This window comes from Simochromis diagramma, unplaced genomic scaffold (genome assembly GCF_900408965.1).
Source record: "Simochromis diagramma unplaced genomic scaffold, fSimDia1.1 OVJJ01000361.1, whole genome shotgun sequence".
NCBI lineage: Eukaryota > Metazoa > Chordata > Actinopteri > Cichliformes > Cichlidae > Simochromis > Simochromis diagramma.
This window is the reverse complement of record NW_024386860.1, coordinates 10,961,634-10,978,157: the sequence shown is the minus strand read 5'-3', so window position 1 is coordinate 10,978,157 and position 16,524 is coordinate 10,961,634. Positions and strand designations below refer to the sequence as shown.

The 16,524-nt window shown below is 38.0% G+C and overlaps 1 protein-coding gene across 1 annotated transcript; it reads left to right on the top strand.

Annotated features, from left to right (window-relative positions):
- Positions 1-2,728: 2,728 nt before the first annotated feature.
- Positions 2,729-10,110, top strand: LOC120732727 (sialic acid-binding Ig-like lectin 10). The gene is made up of 10 exons (XM_040030516.1): positions 2,729-2,883; positions 3,123-3,216; positions 3,726-4,130; positions 4,356-4,676; positions 4,793-5,059; positions 5,642-5,911; positions 6,005-6,289; positions 6,457-6,550; positions 6,636-6,708; positions 8,320-10,110. Exons 2-10 carry the CDS (start codon positions 3,156-3,158, stop codon positions 8,626-8,628), a joined length of 2,085 nt encoding a protein of 694 aa, XP_039886450.1. The 5' UTR covers positions 2,729-2,883; positions 3,123-3,155; the 3' UTR covers positions 8,629-10,110.
- Positions 10,111-16,524: the final 6,414 nt, after the last annotated feature.

Here is a 16,524-nt window from a genome sequence, read left to right as displayed (position 1 = left end):
ATTCAAAGCAAAAGTTGTGGCTTACAGCAAAAACCAAGATGTAATGAATGGTCACCATTTCACCTTCTTCACAGTTTCAACACCTCTCAGCAAGTAAAAAGTGTTCACCTATAATTTGGTGTCTTCTATACAAGCTATGGCTGTTAGCAACCAAAGTAACCACAGTGAGGTTATCAGAGCAGCAATATCTGTGAACAGTTTCACTTAGTGATGGAAATATCAACCATATCAGACAACATGACCCGGAGTCATGAAACTACAGTAAAGCAGGGTGAAAAGCCCCAAGAAGGAAAAGTGATGTTGTGTTACAGTTTTAAGGCAGAGGAGGGTGGGAATGGTAAAATGCAATAAAAAGCTCACTTCGGACTTCCCACTGCGAGCACTTACATGAAACCTTGTATTGGATGGATTTGCTCCCTTGCAAGAATAAACACTCCAGTTCTTGACTGTTGTTCATTTTTCTTAATTTCTATTCTGACATAGCACAATGTTGATAATTTGTTGAGCTGACCCTTTGAAATAAGATAATAGTGTAACTTATATGTTATTATGAAACTTTGCACTTTCCTTTCCTTTATTCATACTTTTCATTAGACAACACAGCAGTAGCTGAACATACAAAGATACACTGTCAATTTGAATTGGAATCTTATGGCAAATGGAGTGCTTCTCTTGACCACTGCTAATGTATTTATGTGTGTGAATGTCATCTTTATGTATTCCATCAATATTTTGTGTTTTAAAGGTTCTATAGTGGCTCCTTTGAAGACCCAGGCTTTCTTTTTCCTGCTCAAGAAACCCAAGGCCAAAGAGGGAACACAAGCATCTGTTGTAGCTGAAACAGAGTTTTATACCAGTTTGGAAAACTGAAACTGAGTTTAATCAAATTCAAATTTAATCAGATTTATTTTTGGATTTTGATTCATTTGATTTTCGATGACAAGAAAAACACGTTTTTGGCTGTCAGATGTGCTTCAGAGATGAGTACCAGTTCACCCCGAGCACATCTGACAGACATGAAAGGGTCTTGAAAAGCCGTGAAGAAGGTTATATTGTACCTGTAACATTTTTCAGCGTGTCCGGTTTGGCAGTGGTTTCATGCAGTTAGATTATGCAGGAGGATGAAGGAATTGACACTACTGATGTGCCCACCAAGCTCTCCTAACTTAAATCCAACAGAACACCGTCGGGACATTACGTTTTGGTCCATCCAATGCCACCAAATTGCACCTCACACTGTCCAGGAAATCAGAGATGCCCTGCTCCAGATTTGGGAGGACACCCCCCAGCGTCATCTCATTAGGAGCATGCCCTGACATGGTCAGGCAAGCATACAAACATGTGAAGTCCATACAAACTACTAAGTACCATTTGAAGTTGCTCTAATGAAATTTTGTCAGATTAGCCTGTTGCATAATTTTTTCACTTTGAGTTTTAGGTGTGTGTGAATTCAACCCTCTGTAAGTTAAAAAAATTCATTTCCATCAACTGATGCGGCATACTTTCATTCCTAACACATTACCCTAGGATTACTACAGAAGCTCATACAGGACACTACCCTGTAAAAAGAATTTTCTTTCTATGGTCTCGGCAGATTGAGGGAGCCTTGTTGCATTCTGTTAAGACAGTTCTCACTTTCTAGAAGGTGTCATTTCTCCCCCCCCCCTATCAAAGACATCAGATCATTTGTTAATCTGACAGACTGCCCAGTCTTAAAGAATCTGTCTCAACTTACTGAACTGGCCATAACCAGGAATCAGTAAATCCAGGTCTGAAGTTATTTGAACCATGCTTATAACACAGATGTGCTGAAGAATGTTTCCGTGCCCGAATGTTTTGGGTGTTAATGTCGCCTTCAGACATGAACATCTCTGTCTGATCTGTGGTAAATTAGTCAACCTTGTATAAATTTGGTTTTTGATAGTTCCATTCAGTTATTATTGTGTCTGGTTTACTTCCTAGTTAGCGTCCTGCCATTCCTCCCACACTGCCTTAGAAACCCATGATTCCTTCTGGAGTCTAAGTGCTGTAGTAGCACATCAACAGCAGTCAGGTTTTGGGATTCTCTTTGGAAAAAAAAAACTTATGGGAAACTCACCTGCCTGCCTGCTGTTTTTTGATTCATACGGTTTATGAGACATTTGAGTTTGCTAGACCTGAAAAATAAAAGACACTAAAAAAGAGGAAGAAAAAGAGAAAGACTGATGCAGAATATGGAGGTTCATAGAAGACTTGAAAATTTAAGTATTTGTTCACTGAAGTAAGAGTTAAAGCACCACACACCACACAATGTTGCAACTCAAATAGACTGCAAACGAGAGGTTTCCATAGAGACAGAAGGCACAACAGCGCCTTAGTAAGAATAGTAAAGATACCACAGAATATTAATAGATAAAGAAAAAAATCTAAATATGCAGAAGTGTTGCAGAGAGGCTGTACGGAAATGCTGTGCTGTTTAATGTCTTCAATGTGCCTCAAGAATCCTTTCTAATGTGACTTTTTAATTTTAATACATGCAGCCATTAACAAAGCTTGTTTATTCCTGTATGTGTTGTACTATGTTGAAGTGACGTAAAACTGAGCAAAATGTCTCATGAAAAACTGAATTAAGTACTTCTGCTGGTGTGTCAAATTCTTAAGTTAAGATACGGGTTTTTACCAAAAATAAATAATAATAATGAACATATATAAGATATTTAGTGCAACAGAACATGCTATATTTATGAAAGCCAGTTTGTAAAAATCAATAGTGTCCGAGAAGAATTTAGTTGCAAAATGAGGAAGAAATAGAGATGAGGAAGTGAAACCTGAGATCTTGAGTGAAACCTTGAGTCAGCAGAGATCATTGTGCAGAGAAGACTGATAAACAGCAAATACACTGAGGTAAAAAAATGTGTAAAATATATTCAAAATATATTTAAAACTCTTAATGAACACTGTTTCCAAATGTCTTTCACTGTTGATAAAAGTAGGAGCTGACTCAGTGCTGGGAAATGAAAAAAAGGATGGATTATTAAAGATCGTTATGCATTCATTATGCACTGTGAAATAAGTGAGCATGTGACATCCTTTAGAGACATTTCTGGACATTTACTTCATATGCTGCATGTTTGTCTGTGCAGGGAGAAACTGAATGTGCCAAGGATCAAATCAAGATGTTGGTTCTGATCTGGTCAGCTGTGCTTTTCTCTGTGACGGGCAGTGATGCTGACACAGGTTTGTATCCTCTTTACAATTTTATAATTCTGCATATAATAAATAATCTTCCAACATTTGAATGTAACACTGTTTTTTTTGGACATACATCCAGGTTATAAATATTTCTTCTTATCTGTTGACTCGTGGTGTCATTTAAAAAAAAAGTTGTGCACACACAGCAAATGCTAATGCATATACTATTATATATTGTACATATGTTTATTAGTCTCAGATTTAGCCATTCTTATATTTTGCTTGTTTTACGTCATTGTATTTTTGCACAACTCTGCTGCTTGTGAAGGTCGCACACAAGAATTTCACTCGCATGTACTGTACCAGTGTACCTGCACATGTGATGTGACAATAAAAGTGATGTGATGTAATGTAAAAAACAAACAAACTTGCAAACAGATTGCAAACAAAACATAAAGAAACAGCAAAGGCCAATGCAGTCTCAAGAAACAAATTCATCTTTGCTTGCCTAAAACTAAAGTCTGTTTATTTTATCTCCTCCTTTACATTTGCAGGTGATTCAGAAATGAGAAATCCACACTGTGACAGAGAATACTGCATCACTCTTAATGTGAGAAAGCTGACAGCAGAGGCTGGACTCTGTGTTGTGATCCCGTGTTCTTTCAAGACTGCTGAAGCCTTTGAAACCCAACATATAGTGTGGTATAAATGTGAAGCATCAGAAGCAGGATGTGATCGTCCTGTCATGATATTTCACACCAACAAAAGCACTGATGTTCAACCTGAGTTTGAAGGACGAGTGTCACTTATCGAGCATGTCATTCAGAACAACTGCAGCATCATCATCAATAATCTCAAAGAGTCTGATTCTGGATCATATCAGCTCAGAGTTATTGGTGAAGTGAATAGGAAGACAGATGCATTTACATTTATTCCTAAAGTTAATGTCTCTGTTAAAGGTATGAAAAGCTAGATCAAAAACAATCATGTAGGAAATTGAAATGTAGTTCAACATGCTTGTGTTTTATTGTATCTGTGAAACATTTTGCACATTTGTTGACCCTTGTATGCAGCTTATAAGAAGTGCAACAATTCCCGATAAACATCTACTTAAATTTCTGGAGTTTTTTTCCTCTTTTAATTCAAGTTCATTTGATTCCACTAATGTACTGTGTTCCCATCAGGTCTTAAACAAAAACCCACACTAATGATTCCCACACTGACAGAGGGACAGCAGGCCACTCTGACCTGCACTGCTCCTGGTCTCTGCTCTGGATCTGTTCCTCAAATCACCTGGACATGGAGAGGAGCAGAAGGGACTGAATCTTACATTGCAAGGAACAGTACTGATTACAAGACAGAGAATCTGACAGCTTTCACACAGAGTCATGTCTCAACTTTGACCTTTAATGCTTTGGCTAAACACCACAACTCTAATACCACCTGCAAGATCAGCTTTACAGATAAAACAACTACAGAAGGGAGTTCAACTTTGACTGTGAACTGTGAGTATTTCTAAATCTAAATATTTCTATCTAAAATATTCAGAATGCTACTGAATGTTATAGTGCTTTTGAAGAAAAGTCAGGAAGTTATATGGAATGTGTCCTTTGTCACATAGACGTGAAGAAGATTAAAATCACTAAGGATACAAGTGTGAAGGAGGGTGAAGCTCTGAATCTGACCTGCAGTGTAGAAAGTTTTCCCCCATCTCTGATTATCTGGTCTAAACATAGTTCCAACACGAGCCTGCACAATGACACTGGATCAGCAACTCTCTCCATGCTGAATATGACAACGAAAGATTCTGGCCAGTACATCTGTACAGCTAAATATATGAACAATATAGTCAACAATACAGACAACAAAGTCAATGTAACAGTCATATGTAAGTACAAACCTTTTTTTTTAATGTATTTATTATTATTATTATTATTGTTATTATTATTATTATAAATGTTATTATTAATATTAATGGCAACTGAAAGCTGAGTTTAGCATTAGAGCCCCAAGAAGGGTCATTTTTTTTGTTGGGTCTGTGTTTCCACAGGCCCCGCTAGTTTAGAGACTTATTCATCATGAAGAACACAAGACAAAACAGAACATCTTCAACCGGTCTTTAACTTGCTAACAAGGGAAGCCTTGGTCTCATCACCTGTCTCTAGCCCAAATCCTTCAAAGAGCAGCTCTCCTCGCAGCTATTTATTGACATGACAGTTACAATACACATCACAGCACAAGCACCTCCCACCGTAAACCCCCCCCCCAATGGTTCTAAGACAAGGCACTATGTGTGTGTGTGTTTGTGTGCGTGTATGTGTGTGTGTGTGACTTCCTGATCACAACATCCTTGGTCATAAGGAGAGTAATCTCCCCCACACCCAATATATGGTTCAATTCCTGTATTGGTTCACCATGCACAACACAGTAAATTAGTTTAGTAAATAAATTACTAAAATGTGTTTTACAGATAAAAGGAAGCCTCAGATCATTGGAAATACAACCGTTAAACTGGGAGATGTTCTGAATCTGACCTGCAGTTTCGAAAGCTTCCCTCCAGCTCTTATAGTCTGGAGAAGTACCAACACAAACCTTCTGACTAAAACTGATCTGCACAATGACACTGGATCAGCTACACTTGTCATTCAGAATGTGACAGCAGAACATTCTGGACAGTACATCTGTGCAACCAAACATCTGCACACAACTGTGACTTCATATGTCAACGTGACTGTGACATGTAAGTAGACGGCACTGATCTTAAATCCGAATGTCATCCTTACACTAAAATCAATGCTTCACTTGTTTAATGATCCTAAACATGCGTTTACAGGGTTTTCAAAAATAGTGAATGGCTCTGGATGTGTGCTTCAGTCAGAGGTTTTGACCTGTGTGTGTATCAGTGAAGGGTTTCCTTTACCTACTGTCAGATGGCCATTTCTGAAGAACAGCACTGATTACTCTGTCTTTACCACTGTGTCAAACCACACAGTAAACAGCACAGTCAGTTTAACTGTGAAAAACAATGGCAGCACTACTTTAGAATGTGTCAGCAACAATGGAATGGGGGAAGCAGAAGAAAGTCTCACAATCCAAAAAAACTTGCCAGACAATAATAGTAAGTATTTCCAAACAAACATTTTTGAACACCAATTTAACCTCTTAGGACCACACTTGTTAATGCAATCTTTGTAAAAAGACAATCTTCAAACACACATTTGCAGTATGCATTTTAAGCAACATGGAACCAACTTTATTCCTTTTTAAATTCACTTCAATTCACAGTTTTTAGGCTGGAATACCTGAACGTCATCATTGTCTTGTTCACTGGGACAGTTCTTGCAACAATCATTTGCTTTTTAGCTAAAAATTGCTACAGGTAAGGCTACAGGTATCTAATTATTATTAGGTTTTCTCTGTAGAGGAATTTGAACATGAATTTGTCTCTCTGTCTTTTTCTTCAGAAAAAAACAGAACATTCAAAAATTGAGAAATTCAGATGAGATTTTGGAGATGGAGACACATCAAAATAAACTGGTATTAATTCATCAGACATTTTTTTGATTTACTTGTCAAAATAGGAGTTTCTGTACAAATTTTGATGTCTTTGAAGCATCCATAGTTTACTTGTTTACATTTTACTGAAAGTTCCCACATAAAGGTTCTGCAAGAAAGTGGTTCAGATTAAGATTAGCCTTAATAACAAGATTATTTTGATTTTTTTTATTAACTCCTTGTATACAGTGGTGTGAAAAAGTGGTTGCCCCAGTTTCCTATTTTAATTGTATGTTTGTCACAGTTAAATATTTCAAATCATAAAATAACTTTAGATATTAGACAAAGAAAAAAAGTCAACACAAAAGGCAGTCTTCAGTTTGTTTTTCCTAAGCCATTCAGAGGTGGACTTGCTGGTGTGTTTTGGATCACTGGCAAAATAGTTTTTTTCCCCTTTATGCTCATTTACTCAACACTGGTTTTCACCTTGGAACTCTCTCATGGATGCCATTTTTGCCCAGTCTCTTGTTTATGGTTGCATCACTGAACTTAACTGAGGCAAGTGAGGCCTGCAGTTCTTTGGATATTGTTCTGGGGTCTTTAATGACCTCTTGGATGAGTTTTCACAATTTAGTTTTTAGGGCAATTTTGGTCAGCCGGCCACTCCAGATCACCACTATTCCATGTTTTTGCCATTTGTGGATAATGCCTCTCACTGAGGTTTGCATGGATTCCCACAGATTTAGAAATGTCTTTATAACCTTTTCCAGACTGACACATCTCAATTACATTGTTTCTTAACTGTTGCTGAATTTCCCTGTATTGCAATATGAGGCCTACTCAACTTTGTCATGCAGGTCCTATTTACAGTAAGTAATTTCTTGATTGAAAATGGGTGTGGCAGTAATCAGGCCAGAAATTGAACTCAGCTTTCAAAAGATGAGATACACCACCATAACTTTTTCATAAAGGGCCATGTAGCTTTGGATTTTTTCCCTCTTAATAATGTATACTGTCATTTAGAAAATACATTTTGTGTTCAGTTGTGTTATCTTTGTCTAATATTTAAATTTGTTTGATTATCTGAAACATTTAATTGTAACAAACACTTTTTCACACCACTGTGTGCACTTTAAAGTGGATATGAAACACCACATGTATAAAGGTTAATTTAAATCATGGAATCCTGCTCTCAAAAACTGACATAGATGTGACACTGTCTGCGAAGCTGGACTTTTTTAAAAGTTAAAGATAATAGAACTTGTTTTCTAAAATGAAAAAGTTGTTTAAGGGGGTCGTCTTTATACTGTCCCTGGCTGCAACAATGAATTTTATCATAAGAAACCAAGGATCCAATGTCCACTTTCACTGTCTCTCTTTAGCAGTAATTGGAATTGAAGTGTAAATCTATGCAATATTAATTTCATGCATGAAGGGACACCATGAGTTTTAGCTGAGAGCATGTAGTGTTTCAAATCCTTGTCATGTCTTCTTTAACAGTTTTTTTTTAAGTACATTGTAAGCGATTGCAATAAATTAAGCTTCAGTTCTTTCATCAAGCTGATTGTCAGGGCATAAAAAGAAAAATAACCCAGAATGAAAGAATGTAAATGTACAAGACAAGATGAGTCTCTTTTCTTTTGTCTTTAACAGGTATATAATAGTCAAGCATTACAAGACAACCAGACCCTGAGCTCAAACAGTGGGCCAAAGGAAGTGGAGTATGCCAATATTAATTTTTCCCTGCTGAAAAGAAACAGTGGCTGGGAGGCAGCAAAGAAGCAAGAGAGCACAAAGACAGACTATGCTGAAATTAAGAAAGTGGTCGAAGAACAATGGGGAGATGATGCTGGGGAGGAAGGAGACATATTGGAGGGACAAGAGAAGAATGTGATAATGGAGCTGAAACAATGTGAACCAGAAAGGGTAGAAGGGCGAGATGAGGCAGTGAATGAAATGTGAAGGATATAACCAATGGAATTTGGGTAATGTTTTGTTATGGAGTTAATTAAAACCATTATTAAGCTATCAGAGTGTCCATTTAGGAGCCCAAGATGGAACCACCTCAGTGATTAATGCTCTCAGATTGGTTTTTAATGCTTTGATTGAGAAGGATAAATATATTGGCATATCGGTCATCCAAAAATATAGTTCTTAAAGCCAATTATAATCCCATTTTGAGCAAATATTAATCAACTGAATTTTTAAGGAAAAGGACAGGTCAGCCTCTCGCTCTCTCAGCTGTTTATCACATTCTAATAATATTAACTATTTGAATTGAGCAAAAGAGAGACAGTATAGATTAAAAGGCATTTAGAATAATGAGTGGGAAGACAAAGACAATATGTTAAAGCTAATATATATTAAAGCTAAGTTTAAATGTCTTTCTTGAAACAATCAAAACTTACCAGAAAAATATAAGCTACCTATTGCATTTTTAATGATATTTGCTCAACTTCATTGTTTTTACTCTTTGATTTATTATAAATTATTTTTCCCCTCTGGCCATTTTTACACACACTATAAGTAAGTAAGTAAGCCACATGGCCACCAAGTAAACATCAAACATCCTGGGCATAATATTTGTTAGGCCCCAGGTAACTTTTTATCATGGTCTGATTTTTTTTTCTTTCTTTGATAATTAGGTGTATCATACAGAAATATACAAATTATATACATTTATATAGAATTATTGTATCTAGAGAACACTTTACCTTACTGAAACAATGAAAGGTAATATTTACAATACATAGTTTCACTAAGATCTTTAAAGTGTCTGATATGAAATTAGAAAAAATGAAACAAGTGTCTGTTGATAGCACATCTGTTTTTCTTTGATTCATTTGTTAAACTCATTTCTTTCCAGGATATTTTTGTGGTTGTCTTTTGTTTGATTGATATAGGAACATATCTTTTTCAGTTAAATCATTTTGTAATAAAGCTGAAAAAAAAAATTAACAAATCTTCTCTGTTTGGTTTCTTCCTTTCTTCTGGACTTATCCCTCATCTATTAGCCATTTTCAAAACTAAGAACCAGACAGACACTTATTGCCAAATGTTGCAACCATAATAATTAACTCTGCAAATCTCCAGAGATCAATCTGGCTGTTTAGTATCCGCTGGGACTGCTGAGTCAGAGACTAGAATTAAAAACTAAAAATTAGGTGTAGATACATAAAAATCTGAGCTTTCCAATGACTGAACAATGGATCTGGTCAGCCAACTAATAAAGCAGTAACATTTTTGTTAGGGCTTCCTCACCCACCCTGTTGAGCCATGACTTATACAGCAACAGCAAGGGCACATCCAGGTAACCTTATTAATTTCCATTTTCATGTGCGACCTAGCACAGCTAATATGGAGGCACAATTAGCAGCGCTTAGCTGGGACCTGGCAAGATTGGCCCAAGGCTAGCCTGGGTTATGCTTCTCCAGCACTTCTGTGTAGCTCCCAACGACGACCCACATCCATCGGTCCCTAGAGCAATGTCTTCTGGTGACCTCACATTGTTGGATGATGTTATTGCACATTTCATGGATACTGAAGCGTTTTTCAGAGCAATGTGTGTCCAGCAGAGGGCAGTGTTTAACTAATGACATAAATATTTTGCTATTTATTTTCAAGTCAGATTGTATTATGTGCTGGTATCCACATTTTTTGTTTGTTTTTATAATTCTAATTGTAGTATTTTTGTGATTTTCTAAAGTGTGCAGTAACAGAGAGAAATTGTACTCACAGTGTCTCTTACTTCTAGCTGGATAGTATTTTATTCAGGCAGCACCACACCACTTTTAAGACAATCTGGGCAACAGCATAATTCACTAACACTTATATTTGAGGTTTTCCTCACTTATAATACAACATGCACATCAGTCAGATATGCATGTTTCTTGGCTTTTTAAGGTTGTGAAGTGATTTCTCAACCATTCTGCTGTGCTGAAACTGATTCACAGCTTAACAAATTAATTTATTCTACTTTGCCTTAAAGTTTAAGTTTAGTTTAGTTTCAGTGGTGTTGGATTTTCAGTGGTTCTTTCTGTGTCTTTTAAAACACATCCTGCATTTCTGAAATGAAATGAATGTATAACTCTAATAGAGTATAGCACGAGTGTAGAGTGTAGAGTGTAGAAATTTCACTTCACCTGGTAATATTGCAAATGGTGAAAGCCAATGCAAACCTTAACCTGATGTTTGGAGTGAATTGTTTCTTTCAGTTTGAACCCAAATATTGCCTCTAAATCATAAATCAAGGTGAACAGTGTACTGTGTACATTACAGTGTACAGTGTACAACAGTGGGAATTGTTGACATGCAAATATTTAAGTTAGTGACCAGTTACAATATGGTTTGGCTCTCTGTTGCGTCATTAGTAAACATACTGGTTGGCAGTGATAGTCTGACCTTCATGTTAGAAGAGGAAGTACTTAGTGAGTACAGTGATGCCATATAAGGTTATGTTTAAGTGATCACAGTGATAGAGGGAACAAGTATTTAAAGCAGGTTCATATTTATAAAAGGTGACATGTTTTCTCTCTGTGGTATGTTTTCTCCTATTGAATTACCATAAAAACATTTATTTATACATATACAGTGCCAAATCACAATAACGGTTTTCTCAAGGCACTTTATATTGTAAGGTAAAACCCTACACTATTACATAAAAAGCCCCAATGATCGAACGACCCCAAGATGACCCCCTGTGAGGAAGTACTTGGTGACAGTGGGACGGAAAAAAAATCCTGTTTAACACCAAGAAATTCTCAGAATCTCATCATCATCATCATTATCACCTTTATTTATAAAACACTTTAAAACAACCAAACAAGCCAGCATAGAGGTTATATGGTCTCTTTTTCAAGTTCCTGTTAGCAGTTGTGCAGCGGTATTTTGAACCAGCAACTGAATGACCCCCACATAAAGTTACAGTAGTCCAGATGGGAAGAAATAAAAGCATGGATCACTATTTCGAGGTACTGCCCAGAAAGAAAAGATTTCACTCTTGCCAGTCGCCTTAAATGATAAAAACTGGACTTCACCAGCTCTAATTTGGCTGTCCAATTTAAAACAGTAATAACAGGTTTAAATAAATAAAATAAACTTACAAGGGTCCCATATCAATAAAGGAGGACTCACAGGGACCACTGAGTCCAAACACTAACACCTCTGTTTTCTTTTCATTAAAATTGAAAAAGTTTAAAGCCAGCCATGCTTTAATGTCATCTAGGGGTTTTATGGTGATGACATCCTTCTGCTTTAGTGACAAATAAATTTGGCAGTCATTGGCATGACAATGTAATGTGATCCCATGCCTTCTAAGGATGGAAAAATAAATATAATAAAAACAGCAGTGGCCCTAAAATTGAGCCCTGTGGGACAACACATGTCAGAGAAGCAGAAGATGATTCAGAACCAAGAAGGCATCAGATGTTCAGCTAAATTAGAAGCAACTTCCTGGTAGCAGAATAAATAGCAATAAACAATTAAATGTGTGTGTGTGTGTGTGTGTATGTGTGTGTGTGTGTGTGTGTGTGTTGTGTCTATGCATTGTATGTGTGTGAAAGGTGCTGACGTGTTGGGGTAGGGTGAGTGTGTGTGTGTGTGTTCTGTAGTGTGGTCGCAAAACGGTTTGCTAGTCTGCTAGTCCTGATTTGGATGCACCTGTCGTGTCTACCTGAGGGCAGCAAGTACAACAGGTGGGCTGCAGGATGGTTGGAGTCTCTTGTGATCTCCTCAGCTCTGAGGCAGTGGGATGTATAGATGTGAAACAGGGGAGGGGGCAGTCGATCTTCTACGCTGTGTTGACCACTGTGGAGTCTCTTCTGTTGAGTCTGGGTACAGCGTGTTTGTGAACCATGCCTAAGTAAAGTAATCAATGGTATTTTATCAGCTTTATCAGCTCCCTTTTATCTCAGGGCACACTAAAGCAGATTGATCAGTATATTTGGTGCAGCCTCCTCCATATCTATGAGCTCAGAACAGGCTGTGCAGGTGATCTGGGAAACTTTTGCATACAAAGATGTATTAATAAGTTTTCCTTAAAAGGCTTGGTATAAAATGTTTACATTTACATTTTTGAAGTATATGCTTCTGAACAGCAGTTGAGCAATGTGATAAAACTACTTGAAGCTGACCACAAAGACAGAGGAAGTACATTAGAGGTACTTAAGAAAGAGGAAGTGTTAGTTGAAAGCAGAGACACTCTATAACAAGACACAAGGATGCCCACACAAACACGCATCAACACGGAAACACTGAGAGAGAAGCAGAGGACAGAGACACTAGGGAACCTAATAAACAAGAATGTAAACAGGGAATAGAAGAAACTCAAAACCGACTAACTTCGAACTACTAATGAACCTAAAACTTAAACCATTATACAAAATATCACTAAAACTCAAAAAGCTGGGTCAAAAGGATCCAGAACCATGACACATATATCATCACCCATGAACTAACTTCACAGCTGGTCAGAGGTTTCTGTGCTGATATGCTTTTTGAGTCAGAGTAAGTTGTTTGGCCTTGGTAGAGAAGATTTGGCAAGTTTTTCATAGATACAATCTATACACTCAACTCTGCTACTCAGCATACAAATGTGTGGGGAACAAAACAAAACAGGCCTTCTTACTATATAAAATTTCCTGCCAAAAGGGATTGTTACAAGAAAGAAATAACCGACCAAACACAAATATTCTCATTTTTTTGTACCCAAATTTAAGTGGCTGATAAACACAAATACACAGCTCACTTAATGGTTATCATAATCATAATACCATAACCCAGTACAACTTGTAAAAGGTGCTAAATAATACCTATGAAACATGAAATACAAAAGCCAAAACCATAACAAAGATTCAAAACAAAGAGTAAACAAAACCTAACCACAGAGGCACCTGACACACACACATAAAACTGTTACACTGATCTTTGTTTAAATGGTTAAGAATAATTTCCACAAATACAAAGTACCCACCAATGCATTAATATAGCAATGTTAAAATACGATTGCACAGCAATTACTAAGAAAAGCAGAAATGCTGCACAATGTAAATGGATACGAATGAAGCTTTAAAGAGCTCTTGCCCTTTAAAGCATTCAATCTGTCTCAAGGAACATTTTTTTACACTGACTACACAAGAAACACTTATAAAGATATAATGATTTTAGATCGATTGTATGATGTTGAATGTGATGTAAAGACAAGCTAAACGCAATGTACAGATCAAGTTTTCACTCTAATATTGTGGGGTCCTTACTTGACAGTGGAAAGGGCCATGAGGTGAATGATGATGATTTGATGCTATATGAATGGTAAATAGTCTGCATTTGTATAGCGCTTTACTCAGTCCCTAAGGACCCCAAAGCGCTTTACACTACATTCAGTCATTCACCCATTCACACACACGTTCACACATGTGAATATATGTATATATAAAACTTATTGGAGCACCATTACTTGAATATCAAAATCTCAAGATAACAGTATGTTTTAAAAGGGTAAATTATTTAATAAATAATGAACATATAGCATACAAAGGAACTTGAATGTCAGTCTGTAAAGTTGAGTGGTTTCCTGAGAAACTTCCTGAAATGTTGTTGCAAGAAGGAGGAAGAAGACAAAGAAAAGAGAGACGAGGCGAGAATGAAAAACTTCAGTTTAGAGAGTGAGCAGACATCAATGAGAAGACAGGTTTGAAGAATAAAGTAAAACACAGAAAAATGTGTTAAATGTGCTTAAAAATATCTTTTTAAAAGAATAAATATAAAGACTTCACATCTGTAACAGTGATGGTGAATAAGACCTAATCTGGTCGGCTCTGTTTGTCTCTGTAAAAGGCAGCATTGCTGACACAGGTTTGAATCTTCTCCTTTCCTGTAATTCTGCTATATTTTTATTTGTATTTATTTTAATATTTGCATGTGAGATAGATGAATTCATCATAAATGTGTGTCTTCACTATCATCAGTTGGCTTGTGCGCCATTTTAAATTAATCTTTTGTTATATTGTTAATCATTATCCAGGAATATTTCATAGACTGGATATAACCATAGTAGTTGTGTAGACTACAGCACAAACAAGTAGCTTGTGTAAAACATAAAAGTTACTCTAACATCTTTAATTAGATATCATGTTTATTGTTGAAAACTAAGTAGTTTTTCTCACTATGTTTATCTTTCCCTTTGCATTCACAGGTGCCCCAGCCTGGGGACAACAACTCTGTAGAGACAGAGGTGCTGTGTTACTCTCAGTGAGCGAGAACTAACAGCAGAGGCTGGACTTTGTGTATATGTCTCTGTTAAAGGTATGAAAAGCTATTCCAAGGACAATCATGTAGAAAAAAAGATATTCAGTCATGTACAATAACATATTTAGTATTTTTATGGTCTTAATGGTCTTAATGGAGTATTCATTCTATAATACTAGAGCCGACTATTCCAGAAACAGAAGCCCAGGAAAGCCCCCGGACCAGATGGCGTCTCACCCTCCTGCCTCAAAACCTGTGCTGAACAGCTGGCTCCCATCTTTACTCGCATCTTCAACAGATCCCTGGAGCTGTGTGAAGTTCCCTCCTGCTTCAAACGCTCCACCATCATCCCTGTTCCCAAGAAACCCACCATCACAGGACTGAATGACTACAGACCTGTCGCCTTGACGTCTGTGGTCATGAAATCCTTCGAACGACTGGTGTTAGCCCATCTGAAAGACATTACAGGCCACCAGCTGGACCCTCTGCAGTTTGCCTACCGGGCAAACAGGTCGGTGGATGATGCAGTGAACATGGGGCTGCATTACATCCTGCAACACCTTGACCGCCCGGGAACTTATGCCAGGGTCCTGCTTGTGGACTTTAGTTCGGCTTTTAACACCATTGTGCCTGAACTTCTTTCCTCCAAACTCTCCCAGCTCAGCGTGTCACCAGCTACCTGTCAATGGATCACCAGCTTCCTGACAGACAGAAAGCAACAAGTGAGGCTGGGGGAGATCACCTCTGAAACCCGGTCCCTCAGTATTGGTGCCCCTCAAGGATGTGTCCTCTCACCACTACTGTTCTCCCTCTACACTAACGACTGCACCTCCAATAACTCTGCTGTCAAACTCCTAAAGTTTGCAGATGACACCAGTGTCATTGGCCTCATTCAAGATGGTGATGAGTCTGCATACCGGCAGGAAGTTGAGCGGCTGGTACTCTGGTGCAGTCAGCACAATCTGGAGCTGAACACTCTTAAGACTGTAGAGATGACAGTGGACTTCAGGAGACATCCCTCAACTCTGCTCCCCCTCACCATATCAGACAGCCCTGTGTCGACTGTGAAGACCTTCAAGTTCCTGGGTACCACCATCTCCCAGGACCTGAAGTGGGAGACCAACATCAACTCCATCCTCAAAAAGACCCAGCAGAGGATGTACTTCCTGAGACAACTGGGGAAGTACAGTCTCCCACAGGGGCTGCTGATCCAGTTCTACACTGCGGTCATTGAGTCTGTCCTGTGCTCCTCCATCACAGTCTGGTATGGTGCAGCCACTAAACAGGACAGGAGCAGACTGCAGCGGACTGTACGGGTAGCAGAAAGGATCATCAGCGCCCCCCTGCCCTCCATCCAGGATCTGTACCTCTCAAGAACCAGGAAACAGGCAGGGAAAATCATCGCAGACCCCTCACACCCTGCACACAGACTTTTTGATCTGTTGCCCTCTGGCAGACGGTACAGAAGCCTGCAGACCAGGACCACCCGACACAGGAACAGTTTCTTTCCCCTTGCCATCTCCCTCCTAAACAGTTGACCTGTCACACTGCTCCCACTGCCAGACTGCAACTGCACCTTATGTACATTCTGTAGTATTCATTCCACCTCATTCA